This window comes from Wasmannia auropunctata, unplaced genomic scaffold (genome assembly GCF_000956235.1).
Source record: "Wasmannia auropunctata unplaced genomic scaffold, wasmannia.A_1.0 LD336050.1, whole genome shotgun sequence".
NCBI classification, from domain to species: domain Eukaryota; kingdom Metazoa; phylum Arthropoda; class Insecta; order Hymenoptera; family Formicidae; genus Wasmannia; species Wasmannia auropunctata.
Genome location: NW_012026840.1, coordinates 867633 through 884488, shown reverse-complemented (window position 1 = coordinate 884488; position 16856 = coordinate 867633). Strand labels below are relative to the sequence as shown.

At 36.3% G+C, this 16856-nt stretch overlaps 4 protein-coding genes across 8 annotated transcripts in view; 3 read left to right on the top strand and 1 right to left on the bottom strand.

Annotated features, from left to right (window-relative positions):
* Positions 1-28: 28 nt before the first annotated feature.
* LOC105451531 (porphobilinogen deaminase) lies at positions 29-4270 on the top strand. The gene is made up of 6 exons (XM_011692036.1): positions 29-498; positions 1707-1779; positions 2144-2327; positions 2908-3178; positions 3260-3576; positions 3727-4270. Exons 1-6 carry the CDS (start codon positions 445-447, stop codon positions 3899-3901), a joined length of 1074 nt encoding a protein of 357 aa, XP_011690338.1. The 5' UTR covers positions 29-444; the 3' UTR covers positions 3902-4270.
* A 168-nt stretch (positions 4271-4438) lies between these two features.
* Positions 4439-7564, bottom strand: LOC105451530 (mitochondrial import receptor subunit TOM20 homolog). Its single transcript, XM_011692035.1, has 4 exons — positions 7308-7564; positions 6856-6947; positions 6599-6772; positions 4439-6525 (listed from the first exon to the last, which is right to left on the bottom strand). The coding sequence occupies exons 1-4, from the start codon at positions 7432-7434 to the stop codon at positions 6481-6483; spliced, it is 438 nt and encodes a 145-aa protein (XP_011690337.1). The 5' UTR covers positions 7435-7564; the 3' UTR covers positions 4439-6480.
* Positions 7565-7723: 159 nt separating this feature from the next.
* On the top strand, positions 7724-12974 carry LOC105451528 (WD repeat and HMG-box DNA-binding protein 1). Of its 2 annotated transcripts, XM_011692028.1 has the most exons (14): positions 7724-8041; positions 8139-8278; positions 8367-8481; positions 8598-8749; positions 8836-8944; positions 9031-9273; positions 9351-9566; positions 9668-9952; positions 10038-10254; positions 10913-11137; positions 11244-11464; positions 11535-11777; positions 11902-12265; positions 12349-12974. In XM_011692028.1, the coding sequence occupies exons 2-14, from the start codon at positions 8202-8204 to the stop codon at positions 12699-12701; spliced, it is 2820 nt and encodes a 939-aa protein (XP_011690330.1). In that variant the 5' UTR covers positions 7724-8041; positions 8139-8201; the 3' UTR covers positions 12702-12974. The 2 variants fall into 2 exon arrangements, with proteins under 2 accessions (XP_011690330.1, XP_011690331.1); XM_011692029.1 differs by lacking the exons at positions 7724-8041; positions 8139-8278 and having other exon boundaries at positions 8426-8516.
* A 98-nt stretch (positions 12975-13072) lies between these two features.
* The window catches only part of LOC105451529 (organic cation transporter protein-like), an 8122-nt gene continuing 4338 nt past the window's right edge, over positions 13073-16856 (top strand). Inside the window, exons 1-2 of one of the 4 annotated variants that reach the window (XM_011692033.1) lie at positions 13073-13506; positions 14529-14610. In XM_011692033.1, coding sequence (XP_011690335.1) covers positions 14583-14610 — 28 coding nt within the window. In that variant the 5' untranslated portion in view covers positions 13073-13506; positions 14529-14582. The other 3 variants (XM_011692031.1, XM_011692032.1, XM_011692034.1) reach the window with 3 other exon arrangements.

The window sequence follows — 16856 nt, the reverse complement described above, 5'->3', positions numbered from 1 at the left end:
GCGATGTCATTCTAACTCCGCTTCGTCTGCTTCGTCAGCAATCAGCATTCTCGTCCGAGAGGCCAGTCGCGTTGCGTTCACCATGGCGGTAGTTTAACTTTCGTTCTTCCAAAACTCTCCCGAGTCAATTTCACATTCTGCTGCAGTGCCAGTGACTGTGAAAGGAACGTAACTCAGCCCGCGCACATTAACACCATCCCGTTCCCATCCCTCTTTTCCTCGCACATCTCGCTCGCAAAGACACAAAAAGTCGTCGAGAGGTTAGGCGCGGTTTTCAGTGAAAGTGTTCACGTATCTCGACCCAATTAGAGCCTCTGTTTCTCTCTCTCTCTCTTTCCTCCACATTCCTATGTTCCTCGTTAATTTCTCGATCTTGATGTCTGGTACCTAATATACATTCCAAAGTTCGACGCTCGAATTGTGTCTGGTGTTCGAAACGCGACCATGAACGGCGATGAGAAACGTGACGTAATCCGAGTTGGATCTCGGAAAAGCGAGGTAAGGTTTCCGCACGATTTCGACTTTGCTGCTTGGCAGGAAAACTTTTTTTTTTGTTCTGCAAAAACCGCGGATCGCGCGAACGGATCTCGTCTTCGATGTCGATCGATGATCCTCGAGATGACTTTCGTTGCGCTTGCGAGCGCGAGAGCTCCGGGTCATGTAATTGTTATTTATTACGTGTATTACATCTCGAGATTGAACTCCGTTCTCCTTCTAAACGACTGATTACATGTCATTTCTTATCGATAATAATTAAATTTTACGTAATCCGTTGCTGCGCGTCTTGGCGGCGCTTGTGCCTCTACGCGCGATTACTCAGCGGTTTTTAAAATTTTTTCTTCGTTATAATGACGATTCACGATGATTCGGTAATTAATATGTATGAAATGTTTATATAAAAAATGTATTAGAATTGCAAAATAATTTTTTTCTAAATGTTATTGAAATGCCATTTTTATAACATTACTGTTATACAACTTCACACATTTAATTATATATCTTTTTCTTATTGTATTTTATTATACAATTGCAAGGAAGGGAGATTGCAAAGAAGCATTTTTAGCTCGAAAATGAATAATGTATATTTTTAAATCTTGTAGTTTTTTTTTAATTTTTTTCTTTGTTATAATGACGATTCACGATGATTCAATAATTAATATGTTATCAAATATTTGTATCAAAAATATACTAGAATTGCAAAATAATTTTCTTCTAAATGTTATTAAAATGCCATTTTATAACACTATTATACATATTTATACAACTTTACATATTTAATTATATATTTTTTATTGTATTTTATTTCATGAGATTGCAAAAAAGCATTTTTTTAGCTCGAAAATGAATGTTTTTTTTTTAAATCGTTCAGTTTTTTTTGTTTGTTTCTTCGTTATAGTAACGATTCACAATGATTCGATAATTAATATGTTATCAAATATTTGTATAAAAAATGTACTAGAATTGCAAAATAATTTTCTTCTAAATGTTATTAAAATACCATTTTATAACACTATTTTATAACACTATTTTATAACATTATTTTATAACACTATTTTATAACACTTTTATATAATATTATTTTATAACACTATTATACAACTTTACATATTTAATTATATATATTTTTTATTGTATTTTATTTTATGAGATTGCAAAGAAGCATTTTTTTAGCTCGAAAATGAATAATGTATTTTAAAATCTTTCAGTTGGCCATGATACAAACTAAACACGTGATACAATGTCTGAAAGAAATTTATCCGAAAAAAGAATTCGAAATAGGTAAGATATGCAGTTCAACAACTTATCAGTTATTCTGAGTCACTTTTTGTTCTGAAGAAGTCTAAGAATCTAAGAATTCAATGTAACTTCACAATTTCAATATCACGCGACAATTTCACAACTTTTCTTCCTCTTTTTGATTGCATATCTACTACGTAATGTATTTAAAGTATCTGAAGTAATAGTTAATAAGTTAATAAGCAGCTTTCTCTTGCTACGCTCATGTTCCATGACTGGCATTTAATGAAATGCTACTCGTTATCATATTTATTTGTCAGCAAAAGAGCATGCCGAGTATGTCGAATATCGGATTGTTTATAAAACAAGAAACTTTTTATCTTATCAAATCGAAATCGAATTGCAGTAACGATGAGTACTAAGGGAGATAAGATTCTGGACAAGTCTTTGCCGAAGATCGGGGAGAAGTCTTTATTTACGGAAGAGCTGGAGCTGGCTTTGGAAGAGGGTCGCGTTGATTTCGTCGTGCATTCACTGAAAGATTTGCCAACGACGCTGCCGGCAGGAATGGCCCTAGGCGCAATATTAAAGTGAGGCGCAGTCTGTTAAACGCATCGAAAACTCGAGCTGTTTTCTCGTAAATTAATGGCAATAATTATATTCGTTCTGCATACTCGTCTTTTTTTTCGCTTCAGCAAGAGTTGACTTTGCTATTTTGCACATGTCTCGCTATTCCCAAGATGGAGGCTTATACACATTTTAAATTCAAATGCACTTTATCGCATTCTGTCGTTCTTATGAAAGAAACATCCTGCCTTTATTTGTAGAACCATCCTTATTGGGAATCCCATTTTGGTACGCGCGCAAACTGTATGCAATATCAATTGCTTGCAACACGGAAACTTCGACCTTGACGCTTCCTTATCAGAATTATCTTCAAGCTATTAGTTCATACTTTTAAAATAATTATACGATAATCACCTTCAAATTAGTATTCGCTCGAGCTATTAAACTAAATGCCTGGTAGTTGCGAAACGAGTGCACAATTTGCGAGTGCACGAGTGTACATTTGCAAAAAATGAACTCTATAAAATATTTATATTCTAAATTATACCGTAAAACGTGTGTTAATATTCATTAAGGTCAATAAAAAATTAATAATTTTTGCAGACGCGAGGATCCACGTGACGCGGTGGTCATGTCGAAGAAATTCAAAGACAAGACATTGTCCTCATTGCCAAAGGACAGTGTCATAGGTACTAGCTCTTTACGCAGGTCCGCGCAATTATCACGGAACATGCCGCATTTGAAGGTGGAAAACATTCGCGGTAACTTGAATACCAGATTGAAAAAACTAGACGACGAAAATGGGCCTTACGCCGCGATAATTTTAGCCGCTGCTGGTTTAAAGCGAATGGGCTGGGAAGACAGAATAAGCCAGGTACGGATGATCTCTCGTCTCACTTTCCACTCTGGTATATTCTGTAAAATTTGCTTGGACTAATATATGTATTCCCACTAGCTTCTGGAACCCGAGGAAGCTCTCTATGCCGTCGGCCAGGGTGCGCTGGGCGTCGAATGCCGAGAGTCGGATTGGGATATACGTTCGATCTTGGAGCCGTTGTTCGATTTAGAAACAACACTGACATGCGTATGCGAGCGTTCATTTCTGAAAACTCTCGGCGGCGGATGTTCCGCGCCAGTCGCGGTGGCTTCGTCTTTGGAGAAGAACGAGTTGACGATTACCGGTGCTGTGTGGTCTCTAGACGGTCAAACTCTGATTACAGATACCTGCAAAAGCAAGTTGTATTTACCCGATGACGATGGCGAGCCTCCTCGGTGAGTTGAATATGATTTTTGTACGTTACGTTAGATTTGCACACACATGTCAATATTCATGGCTATGCCAGCAGTGAATATCTTTGAGCACAATGCAGATTTTATTTATTTTATATTTCGTTTGACTCGTTTTTTTTTGTTTTACGATAGGAAATGCCCATATCAGGAACCACGCCTTTATTGTAGCGTTGTTCCCAGTAAAATAAGCAGTATAAGTCTTCTCGGTGCAGAGGTTCTTGGTAAAGATCTGGCTAAGAGTCTTATAAAGAAAAATGCCCTCGACGTAATGTCGCAAGCTAGAAATGAAATCCTAGATTCAAAATAATTGTCAAATACGATTTTTGGTTGCAAATGTGCCCACAGAGAGAATGTGTATTATTAATGTGAATGACAATTAATTAATAATTCCCCCGATCTGTCGACGCCCGATGACTGTGTGAACACCCGTTATATATTTCTACTTGTGCATGCTCAAGATGGAAAACTCGATTTAAGTTCAAATCATATTTATTGTTATTTCATTTACTGTTGCTGTCCTGAATTCGCGTATGTCGTACACATTTTGTTCATTCTATTTAACGAGTCCGGAAAAGTACAAAGCAATTGTAAATATAGCACTGAAAAATATTGGGAATAATCGTGTAAAATATATAATACAATGTGTTTCTGTTTTGATTAAATTGTACTCACGAATGATGTGAGGATTATTGTTATATGTTCAAATGTATGGCTATGTAAATAACCCACGTTGTTGATTGAACCAAATATTATATTATATTATAATATTATTATATTATAATTATATTATATTATAATATTATTATATTATATTATATTATAATATTACATATAAATTTTATTGTTGAAAAATAATAGTTTATTGCAAAACACTGCCATGTACAGATTGTTAACAATTAATGTGATATATACATATAATGCCGTTTACATCAAACAGATTGTAATAGTCAAGTTTTGTACGTGCACAATTTATATAGCTCATGATATAGCATACTGTAAATCTTTGATTTTGTTGAATTTTTTGAATGCCTCATTTTAAGAGAATAACTCAAAATTTTATTTCACATTTCGAAATGTTATTAATATATATAAAGTTACAAAGTATCAAGAGCATTGTGTAATTTCACTGTTCATAATTGGGTTTTCCGTCTGTTATTTATGTGCCGATCATAAAAATATTCTTGGTACTTGTGTGCGAAACACGTATATAATTGTATATAGATAAGACTGTAATGTGTAGGTATGATTATGTATGTGGGAATTATTAAAGCTACAATAGAGAAGAAATTTATACACGTATAAATAAAGAAGTTTTATATTTTATCTCGACTGTGTCTTATTTCAAATAGTAATTTAATGTACGCTTAAAATATGTTCCCGAAGTATTCCTGTGCGCACAATAAATATTTTCTATTTATTTTTATTTCTTCAATTTGTGCTAATTTGATAGAATCTCTTTTCAAGTGTATCTCTTTTATAAGAATATAATTTATCATATCGAAAGTAATGTGTATCTGAATTGTTTATTATGTTAGAGAGAGATAGAGATAGAGAGTTAAATATCTTGGGATATAACATGTATCTATATTTAAAATAATTTATAGCGTTTATAGCATTTATAGCATTTGTGTAATGACATTAGATTTTATCTACAAAATACATATTTCTGCACAAATTCATAGCGATACACACATCGTAAGATTTACAATAATCTTCCAACTGTGATACATACTTTTGTAAATGCCTCCAGAATATAATGATACATCTGAGAGCACAGGAGGTAAATCTCTCATATTTTTTTTTTTTGTAAATGTTGAATGTGCAATATACTGAATATGTCAACATCGTAGCTCACGACGATTACAATAATTGTTTAAGATTACAATTGGATCCACAGATTGTGGCGTTGTACTAGTCACTTTTCCACATTTACTACACCAAGGTAAGGCAACGTATATGCTCATCAGTATCGCAAATGTGATAGTGACAGCGTATTCTACTGAACGCAACTTTAATCAAAACATTACTGATTTATTTCATTAGCGTCAACTCCTGAACACATATATGCGACATATGCTGCTCGGAATCGGACTGAAACACTAACTATATGTAATCTGCTTAGAAATTTATATTTTGATGGAACTTGTAACCTGTGTACAATAACTCGTTTAACTATTATAACAAATCAATAATATACATATAGTATGTATAAACAAAGTAACAAAAAGAAAATTTCTTGGTATTAGAAAAATATTATTGGTAAAAGCAGGATATGCGAACGTGAATCGTTAAGGACAAATTACACATTTTTCTCATAGAATATAAAATCAATACAAATAAGAAAGAGTGAGTGACTGCATACAAAATGCTGTGATAGTTACATCTGAATAGATTTTAAATCCATTAAGATTACGAATATTTCAATAATGTGCAAGATTTTGTATTGAATATATACTTTTCACGGAAATACTTAGAGCCTTATGTGTACCTCAGAGATCTTTACATCTTTTTTTTAAGAACATACAACAATTGTATTGCGGAGAAATTAAATCCTGATTTGACATCAGAATAACTATAAGCTTTATATCTGTCAAAAATTGTCAGAATCGCTATTCGATAAAATTTATTTTATTCAAATAAACGGACATAAAAATATATATATCCGCTTATAATAAAATAATGAATGTTTGTAAAAATTTCTTACATACAGTTTGGTACATGCACGTCTACTTAAGAAAAATGGAAGTTCGATACAGGACAACGAATTGTACAATTGTAGGATTTTTCTAGACGGTAAACTATATTCGCACTCATATTGTGCAAAAATGAGCAGAGACTCCTCGCTAATTTCAGATTCAAATATTGTCAACGAAACTTTATATTCCTCTACTCAACGTCCTCCTCCGCCATTTGAGTTTGCGATACTATCTTCTGTAAAAAAAAAAGCAGGTGAAAAGAATGTTGCCTCATTTCAATATAATATTTCTTCTCGACTGATTCATACCTGGCCGACAACTGGTAGTCGCTGCACCAGAATTTGGAAGATTGGCGGCGGCAGAGTCTTCTGGAGTACTGTCAGCAACTGAGCTGGCTGTCCACAGACCGCCACCGCATTGGCCAAGTGCTCGACTCCGCCGTCTATCTCACCGACAGCAAGCAACTCCTCGCCGAGTTGTACCTGAACCGCGTGATACATCGCATGTTTGAATACGCGCTTCAAGAAATCGAGACCAGACGGTAGACAAAATCGACGAGATTTACCTCTTGCAAAAAGAACTTCTGCACCAATTCGTGATCCCTCAAATCCGGTATCTTCGAGGTAGCCTTCTGCGCCTGCTTCTTAGCCCTTCTACCTGTAAAATAAAAACGAAGCTTTCTTCAAAACAAGAGCTAAGTAAAATCCTTCTACAGCCTCGACCACCGCAGGTTACATATTTACAGTTACAATGCAATCGATATTACAACGGAATGATTCTTTATATATAAATAGCACGTCTTGCACGCTAAGCGTGTGCACATGTACAAAATGGACTGTGCGGCGACGGATCTGCGGTGCCGGTTGTCGAGAGGAACCCGTGCTCGTCTTCACGCGCGAGGCGCGCCTGGCTCGTCCCGAAGTCGGTGCGTCGGCACGAGGAAGTCGGCACGCGCGCTCCGACGAGGATACGCGGACACGGAAGAGAGAGAGAGCGGAGGATCATCACGGGACTCACGTTCGCGGAGCTTCTTTTTGAAATCGGGATCACTGCGGCGCTTCTGGTCGAAGTAAAAGCAGTAGCCGACGAAGATCCCGGCGATCCCGACGGCGATACCGACCGCGGTTTTGGAGATCATGGTCATTCTAATATACAAAAACCCCGAGGTATCACAGAAAAATTCACGAGGTCCTCGTCGCGACCTCGGCCATCATGGGAAAAGGGCTGCTCTCACTGTCGTCGTGCGCGCTGCTGCTGCTGCTGCTGAACGTGCCCGCGAAACACGTTTGCGCGCAGTTGCGCCAACTTAACGTACATACATCATTCTGGACAAAAATTCTAGTTTCTTTTTCGTACATACGTCACTTCGGGGAAAATTCTAGTCCCTAGATGCCAGTGCGTCCCGAAACTCGTCGTCCTCGTCGAGAGAAAGCATTTTTTTTTACTCTTTCCGCTGCCAGATGTGTGGATTGGCGTGGATATTTAAATGTTTATACGTTTCGTATTTAAATATTTTTCCGCTGAGCTCACATATAAATTAGATGCGTGAGAGAACAAACAGATCCGATTTTCTGTTCTGATCCGCTACTTTTGCTACTTTGAAATGAAACGGCTGCCAATTCTCATGTTTATATTTTGCGGGAGTAGGGGAGGGAGTAACCACAAAAACTGGAGTAAAGGAACGCACGGTTAAAAAGGCGCGCACAATTCATTGCACGACTGAAAATGTAAAGCGAATGAACCTCGAGCAGGTACATACGTTTCTTACACTGCTTATACATTCATTTCGTTTTTCTTTTGTGTAAGCTAAGCAAGCTCTAACGATAATATTCTGAAACATATTTACAGGTTGAAAGACACAAGTGCCTTTGATAGTTTTTATCACGTGAATATCGGCGGTAACCCGTGAGCATGTCATTGATAAGGAAACCCATGCGATACGCTCATCAGGAAGGGCACACCGACGTCTGCTATTATTCCGGCGAGAGGTAAATGACAACACGTATATCGCTCTCTGTGCACATGTACAGAAATCTGTCGCGAGAAAGTTAATGATGATCGTGTCTGTGATCGTAGGAGAGGACTCATCACTTGCGGATGCGATGGGGACGTTAGATCCTGGTTAGATTTGATGGACGATGACCCGACCACCAGTTGCATCTCGGAACAGGCGATCACTGCTATCTCGAAGGTGCTTGATAAGTTGCCAAGAGCAAATTGCCATCAGTGAGCAGCATGCTTCAAAAATGTGAAAGACTGCACTTAAAGGAGACGCGACTGTATAAATAGTAAAGCTTTTGATTTCAGGACGGCAAAATTTTTGTGGGAAATGACAATAACACCGTGCAAATTCTTACTTATCCCGATTTAGAGAAGGAGGGAATAGTCACCAGATTCTCGGCGCCGGTCTCAGCATTGGCAACGGCGAAAGACAGCAGTTTAATAGTATCTGGCGCCTGGTATGACGAGCAAATTTGATATTCGTTATATATATTTTGTATACACAGGTTGACAATTTTTCAGCAACTTGATCTTTTTTTTTAAGCGATATGCGGATACAAGTCACAAACATTAATACCTCAGACAGCATAGAACTGGAAGGTCACGAAGCACCTATCTTAGGCTTGTCTTTAGACCCAAAGGAAGAGTTTGTGGTAAGAATCCGTTATATCATTCTCTAATGTTTTTATCGATAATAAAAGCGATAATGAAATCTCAGATTTGAAACTGATATTTCCAGGCGTCTTCCAGCGCCGATGGATCCATTCGTGTATGGAACATTAAGGAAAAGAGAACCGTACATGTTTGGAATAATGTTGTGCCAAAATGTAACTCCTTTTTTACTGCGAAATCGTATTGCACACCCTCCTTCAAATGTACAGACGGCAGCAGCCTAGCGTATCCATCTAACAAGGATGTAGTTATCATGGAGAGATCGTCCTGGAAGGAATTGTGTAGACTGAGGTGTCCCACTTTAAAGACTGTAAGTCTGCTGTCTCCGTTTTTTTTGTCTATCCTGTTTTTAATTGATGAATCATTGTTTTTTTTATTTTCATGCAGGAGCTCAGCATTTGTAAATTCTCCGAGTGTGGCACGCGCATCGCCGCTAGTTCACTGTATGGTGAGATAGTTGTGTGGAATGTAGAGACCAAGGAAGCGATTGGATATCTCGAACATGAGCAAGATACCAAAATCACTGCGTTGGCGTGGCACATAGATCATTCGAATGAAATTGCATTCTGCGATGCCTTGGGAAAATTAGGATGCATTGATGTGGTAAGAGAATATATTGAATATATCTGTATACATATTTTATATATATATATGTGAATGCAGATTTTATTAATAATTTAGGATATCTGTAATAATCTTTTTAGAAAAGTACTAGTAAGCCTAGAAATGAAGCCTTTGATTTTGAGAAAAATGAAGATGTGTTGGAGAATGATATTGCTTTACCGGACGACGAGGACGACGATGGAGAAAACGTGATATCCCTGAATAAAATTAAGGCCTCCGTCAATCTAGAGGATGATGAGATTAGTCATTTGGATGCAGATTCTGAAAAGCCTCCATGTGACACAAAATCTTTTATACCTAACGTGAAATTGCAGTCACCTTTCCAACCAGGATCCACACCCTCTCACTTGTTATCATATTTCATGGTACAGTACAATATTAATTTATGCATGTATAACACTTATAACAATCTTTAAAGATAAGTTTAATCTTTGTGCAATTTTCACATAGGTGTGGAACGATGTGGGAATGGTCAGATGCTTCTCATCGGAGGACGGGGAAGAGAGCAGCATTGAGGTGGAGTTTCATGATGTCACGGTTCATCGCAGCATGCATATAAATAATTATTTGCGACATTCTTTAGCTGCCCTATCGACCCAAGCACTTGTTCTAAGCTGTACCTCTTCTGAAGATGACCCTAGTAAGATTGTCGTAATAGCTCTGCAAGGTTAGTTATTTTGATTATTTTATCATTTACATATAGTAATTTATAATTGTATATGTTAATACTTCAGCATCCAGAATTTAAAACAAGAAACAAAATTATGAATGTCGATATTTAGAGAAAAGGGATTTTATTTTATAAATTATAAAACAAATTCTCAAAGTGTCCATTGTGGCATTATCTTTTGTTCAGTTTGACACCTATTATTATCTTGTTTTATTGATTTCTATTAACATGCCATGCCGCGTGGGTTACTGGTGACAAGTTATAAAACTGGTGATAAATTTAAATATTTTAAATAAACAATGTTTACTTTGTTCTTTTTCTTCTGCTCGTTAACTGTTATTAACACATTTCCATATCGCACCAGTTTTATGAGTTATCACCGGTGACTCACGCGAAATGGGATATGTTAATGGAAATCAATAAGATTAGATAATAATAGGTGTCAAAATGAACAAAAGATATAATTGTGTGTAATAGTAAATATGTGCATTATATCTCAGCAGTCTTGTCCAATTATTTTAAAACATAAACGAATATGGAAGACATTTAAGTTTTGCAAATTTAGCTATTTATTTTTTATCTAAAAAATGTACATATATATATTTTTTAGATATATATGAAATACATAATAAATTCGGTTGTTTTTCTGTATCAGGTTGGGGCTCCGGAAATAAAGAATGGTCTTTGGATTTGCCAGAAGGCGAGGAAAACGAATGCTTAGCGGTCGGTGATAATTTCGTTGCAGTAGCAACATCTAGGAGAAATTTAAGGATATTTATGATAGGAGGGACACAACGTGAAATTTTAGCTATGCCCGGACCTGTAGTTGCGATGAATGGTCTAGGAAATCATCTTGTGATAGCTTATCACGCTGGAATTGGTAAGACAATTTTCCATTCAGTTGACATAATTAAAAGTCCGATAATTTACATGTATGTATTTAATTACATATGTATTTAAGGCGTTTAATTTTTTTTTACAAAAAGGTCCAGCAGGTGATCAGAATATAAATCTATTATGGATACAAATACAGGGAGCGCATTTACGCAGTCAAACTCTAACGCTTCCGCTCTCGCCAGCATCGGATCTCATGTGGTTGGGATTATCGGACGCTCGTTCACCCACTGTCATGGATTCCGACGATGTTATCAGGATATACGACAGGAGATCTTGTCAATGGAGAGTGCTCCGTGACGCGAATGCACAGGTATTGCAAATTACGGATAAATTTTTCAAGTTTTTTTTCGGTGCGCGTAACATGAGATTTCTCGCTTTAGGGAAAAGGTAGAGCGGATCACTATTTCATAATCGGCGTGAGCGAGTACGAACGGAATATGCGGTGTATTCTCTGCAAAGGCAGTTACTATCCGCCGACAACCCCGCGACCGATAATCACCGAGGTATCTTTATCTACACCCCTGTGCGAACCGGAATCTGAGAAAACTGAGAAGGAACGTAAACTGTGGGAGATAGGAAGCAGTCCGTTGGAGGAAACTGAAACGATGTTAACTTTAATAGCGGTAAGTAATTTTAATAATACGTTCGTTTCCATTCTAAAACTAGTACTTTTATTAGAAATTTGACACATTGAATCTTTCTATCTCTTTGCTGATAATTAATGATACGTAAATCTCTCGCAATCAGCTTGCCTGCAGAAGCAACTTGGAGTATCGCGCAGTGGATATTTGCGAACAGATTGCGTCGACGAAAGTGATAGACTTGGCTGTACGGTATGCCTTGCGTGTAAATAAAATGGCATTGGCAAATAAACTGGAAACGATCGCTGACGCGAAGTCCAAAGATACAAAAGAAGACGATACGGAAAATCAGCAAGAAAACGATTTTGCGAGCAACGGTAATTTTAGCGTCGATAGTCAAGAGGAAGACGATGTGTCTTTACTGCCCGTTAAGAAACCGGAGATAGAGATTAAGCCATTGGCCATGAGTCAAACATTAAAAAGAGTAAATCCATTTTTAAAAGCCGGAAATCCATCTCTATCGCCAAGAGGTAAATAATTTTTGTTCCTTTTTTAGATTCTATAACACTTTTGCTCTGTCATTAAAAAAAAAATTTTGACTGCATTATCACAGGTTTAGCTGGTTTAAACAGTTTACCAGAGAAACCCCAGAAACCCGCGTTAACGAAAGTCCCGCCTGTTAAAGCGAAGTCGAAAGCTGAGCCTAAGAAAGAGTCGTTCGTCAATTGGTATGCCAAAAATAAGAAGAGTCTGCAGGAAGAATTTCCCGAGGTAAACGTTGGTGAATTAACTAAAATCGGTTTGGCGCGTTACAAGGAAGAGACGGCGCAGTCGAACGGAGACAGCGCGGCTGGACCGTCAGAACTCTTTAAGAAACGGAAATTATCGAGTCCAGACAACGAACACACTAGCGAAGCGAAGCGATCTGTCAGCAGCAAACTCAGTGAATTCGCATTCGACAAATAAATTTTATTCGGCCACGCAAATTGTTTTATATGTGAAACTTGCTAGATTTTTGACAATTTAACGGAGATAAGAGGAGTGCACACATTTATATTTTCGAATCGGAGTAGTCACAAAGAAAAGCCTGATGACCGCAGAGATCTTAACGATTCTTTTCTCGGGTATGTTTTTATATACTCTTAGTCTACATCACAAGGAATTTTCAATGTCGGATAGATCGAAAGAATCGGAACACCTTTTTTAACATTCTAGAGAGATTAAAGCATTTATAATCAATTTTATCGTATTTTTTTATTAATTTTGATATTAAAGTGTATCCATTGTAAAAACGTCTTGTATCCTTTTGATCTTCCTATATCGACGTGTTTATTTGTATTATGTCACTTGTGCGAAAAAAATTGTAGGAAAGCGAGGTTTGGCACATGGTACAACCAGCGTTGCGAGTACGATCAATAGCTCTATATACTCCTAGGTGCAGAGGCGCGGAAGTCTCTGAGAAGGTGAGACAGGTCGTTTGTTGAAACGGCGAGAGTGTATTAAACGCGATAAGTGGATAATGATCGGATATGAATTCGTGTCTTTCAAAGAGTGTGTGTCGCGAGCGCGCCGCCCCACGGTTCACCCTTCCGCGCCGATAAGGCAGCGTGGTGGCAAACTTAAGATTCGTTTTTAGTTTGCTCCGATCTCTCGGGCACTCGGCATCACGCGGCGGTGGAAATCGCACGTCGAAAATAAATTCCTGCAGGCTGCTCGGGCTGAAGAGAAACGGCGAGGTGTTGTCAGCGATCGGCCGCACGCACGATGAAAGGTAAGTCGATCCTCCTCTCGCGAGAGCCCGCGACGGGAATTGTTCGCGGGAGAACTCATCCGGAGAACTCCGGGGAACTCGGCGCGCTAAATATACACTCAGACGACGGTCAGTGTATGGCATGCGGCATGTGTGTCTTCAAATTGCATCACCGCCGCGATGTGCACGTGCCGTGCAACGGCTAATTTCCACGGTGCGTAATCTCGCGGTGTATGAGCACTCACGTTCCCCGTTTCAAATGTGATTCACTGTGACAAGAGATTCATGTAACTGGTCACTGATTTTTCATTTCGATTTTTTTCTCTCTACTTTTTCGGGGCAAAAATCCAGCGAAACTTTTCTCCTACACTGAGAGGGAAAAAAAATGTAAAATAAAAAAAAAATATATTTCTTGGTCTAACTATACACATATGGCGGTCACAGGCTGTCAAACAATTACTGATTAATTTAATAAAGTACTTGTTAATTCACAAAAATATCATGTTAATATTGTTGACGTATTGTTTAACTCGAAAGCGTATATAATATTGAATTACTAAAGAAAAACTGTCAACAAAACGTATTTAATTATTTTAACAACTTTTTTCAGTGTACGTGTTAGCCTAGTTTTCCTATCATTTCAAAGACTTCTTGTTACAAAACCGATTAATGACGATAACGAAGTTAATTAAATATTAGCTTAAAAGTGTCGCTATCTTTTAAGATACGACAGCCGTTCAATGACTTATCTAATATATATCATTTATGTGTTATCTAGAACGAAAGAAAATGTCTGAATTACTTTTAAAAATCGCTAAAAGTTTCATTAATTACAATATGACGCATTATATAGCTTGGTGATATCTCACATAGTTAATGCGTAATATATGCTACATATTTTCTTAATTTATGCAGATATAAATCCTCTCCATATTTCCAATTATTAGACGAAGTGATGTTTCATTACCGAATTTAATCTTAACTTAATGAAAGAGAAGTTAATTACAATATATGTTAATATTAATATTTCACGCATTTTGCAGCGGAAATAATTGACGTTTAACTGATTCTTATTTCGAGAAAGCAGCGGAAAAAAAATGCAACGCGACATTGAGAAAAATTGGCGTGAGTTTGGTAATGGTATTGTTATACATTTGTGCAATGCTCGTTTTAATCTAACGACGCTATTTTATTTTCAATGATGCTTACTGTTTACCATGATATGTATCTTGATCCGTAATATGTATAATTCGATTATTATTATCGCGCGCCTTTTTAATTTGCGGTTTAAAACGGTGGATAAGCATATCCGCTCGTTTCAATTTTGCTGAGTGAATCGCATTCACGCAGGTAATTCTCGCTTATTAAATAATAATTCTCGCTTTTGCGACGCTACATGGCGCAAACAATCGTTACGTAAACAACCATAAATTCGATGATATTTCCATATTTATGACAGAATTCCTCGGACATTCAAAGCAATTTAAAGTTGCATTCTGTAAGGAATGCGATAAGCTGATGCAGACATTTTTTTCATTGAAAGTTTATCGTTTTCCAACTGATTCGGGATTTGTACGTGCATGACATGGATTTCACGTGCATTTTTAATAAACATTCATAATATGAAATATATATTGCAAAGGCAGGAAGAGAAAGACATCGGGTTATTTCTTATAATTGTATCTATAATTATTGGTAGTAAGCAAAACTTTAATTATTGCGAACATTTTTATGTAATATTGATAACGAACGAAGTTTTATCTTTACATAAAAATTACGTTAAAACTGTTTTTTTTTTCTATGCGAATAGTACGTGTCCGGCACGCAAACCGGACACGTAAGCTCTTCGGATATTTCGATTTTTTTTACGGATTCTCCGCCTTGTCGAAAGTAGCTCTGACATAAAACGGTAATCTTTCTTTAATATAGTCGCACATATGTAAAAGCACGTAAATAAAATGGATATTCGGTATTTCGTAATTTTCTATCTCAATATCGTTATCCACCTCGATATAACATTTGGTTATAATAATTATGCTGCAATATGATTGAACTCTGATCGTGATTGTGTTTCTGGTTGTTTAATTTTATAGAATAAGTTGGTTGATATAATTTGTACATAAAGATGTCATCTTATCAAAGAAATAAAAACAATACGAAGTTAAAAACGAAGTTGAAGTTTTATCTATGATTTACATAACAGTTCTGAAAATTACTTATTTTATACATATATATTTTAGGCGATATATCGGATAATGTTTGGTTTGCTCGAAATTTTATTGTCGACCTGATGTCCTAACGATTTCATCGCTAATTACTTCTTTGTTTTATATTCATTTTTATTCAAATATATACCATTTTTATTATTAGTCGCTATCGCTCGGTAGTAAGTACGGTCGTGGATATATTGGTTGCAACATTTTTTTTCATAGGTTTTTTTAGTATATATATTTAATATATATAATATATATATTTTATAGATAACTAATTTGCAAATGCGAACCACGATAGTGTACTATCTTTAGTCTAGACAGTATACCAATCGATCGTGATTCGCATTTGCAAAATATTAGTGCGTTTCGAAACCTATTAAAAAAAAAAGTGTCGCAACCGATATGTCCACGATTGTACATGTTTAAATGTCGCCGTCAAACTAAATATATATAAATTTAAAAGATAAATTATTTAATTGCTAAAAAAGAACGCGATGCTACAATTATAGTCTGGAATAGCTAAAAATCAAATGAATGTATATGAACATATATCACGTTGACAGGTGTTTCACTGATGCGGAAATCTCCGGCGAAAAGAAATGCGTTTCGCGTTTAAAAATCCTATCGTATTCGTTAAGCCCGACACGTGACTTCGACGCAACACGTATGTGTGTTAATTGTATGTGTGTCACATATGTCCTAATGTGTTTATCTTTTCGGAACAACGTGCGGCGATGTAATCGCCACAAAAGAAATATCTACTTTGAGTCTTGTGTATTTTATTTAGCCAAAATTCGCATTGAAGAAAAAAAGAAATCTCGTATAAAAGTCATTTATCATTTATTATTACAGAATTTATTATTACATAGATAATCAATAACGTTTAAGAAATTTCTTTGCAATCGTAATTTTTTTCTGGTCTTTCTTGGTTCTCTGCTGCATTATTGTTCGAAGCAAGAGCTCAAATTTCGCCAAAGCTTATTTTAGGCGAGCTAAAATTTACGTCCGAATTTAGAATAGAATTCTATTTATTGTTTTCTATTTTATATAATTTTATATTTGCTGTGTACAACGTTAATTAAAGATTCAGAAGATATGCTATATAGATAATATAAAATAGCTACTATAATTTATATATAATTATATATATATATATAT

Coding starts and splice junctions, on each gene's coding strand:
- LOC105451531 (XM_011692036.1), top strand. CDS start 445: ATGAACGGCGATGAGAAACGTGACGTAATCCGAGTTGGATCTCGGAAA. Junction 499..1,706: donor TTGGATCTCGGAAAAGCGAG/GTAAGGTTTCCG, acceptor AAAATCTTTCAG/TTGGCCATGATACAAACTAA. Junction 1,780..2,143: donor GAAAAAAGAATTCGAAATAG/GTAAGATATGCA, acceptor ATCGAATTGCAG/TAACGATGAGTACTAAGGGA.
- LOC105451528 (XM_011692028.1), top strand. CDS start 8,202: ATGTCATTGATAAGGAAACCCATGCGATACGCTCATCAGGAAGGGCAC. Junction 8,279..8,366: donor TGCTATTATTCCGGCGAGAG/GTAAATGACAAC, acceptor CTGTGATCGTAG/GAGAGGACTCATCACTTGCG. Junction 9,567..9,667: donor AATTAGGATGCATTGATGTG/GTAAGAGAATAT, acceptor TAATCTTTTTAG/AAAAGTACTAGTAAGCCTAG.
- LOC105451530 (XM_011692035.1), bottom strand. CDS start 7,434: ATGACCATGATCTCCAAAACCGCGGTCGGTATCGCCGTCGGGATCGCC. Junction 6,948..7,307: donor CAAAAAGAAGCTCCGCGAAC/GTGAGTCCCGTG, acceptor TTTATTTTACAG/GTAGAAGGGCTAAGAAGCAG. Junction 6,526..6,598: donor GACTACCAGTTGTCGGCCAG/GTATGAATCAGT, acceptor TTTTTTTTACAG/AAGATAGTATCGCAAACTCA.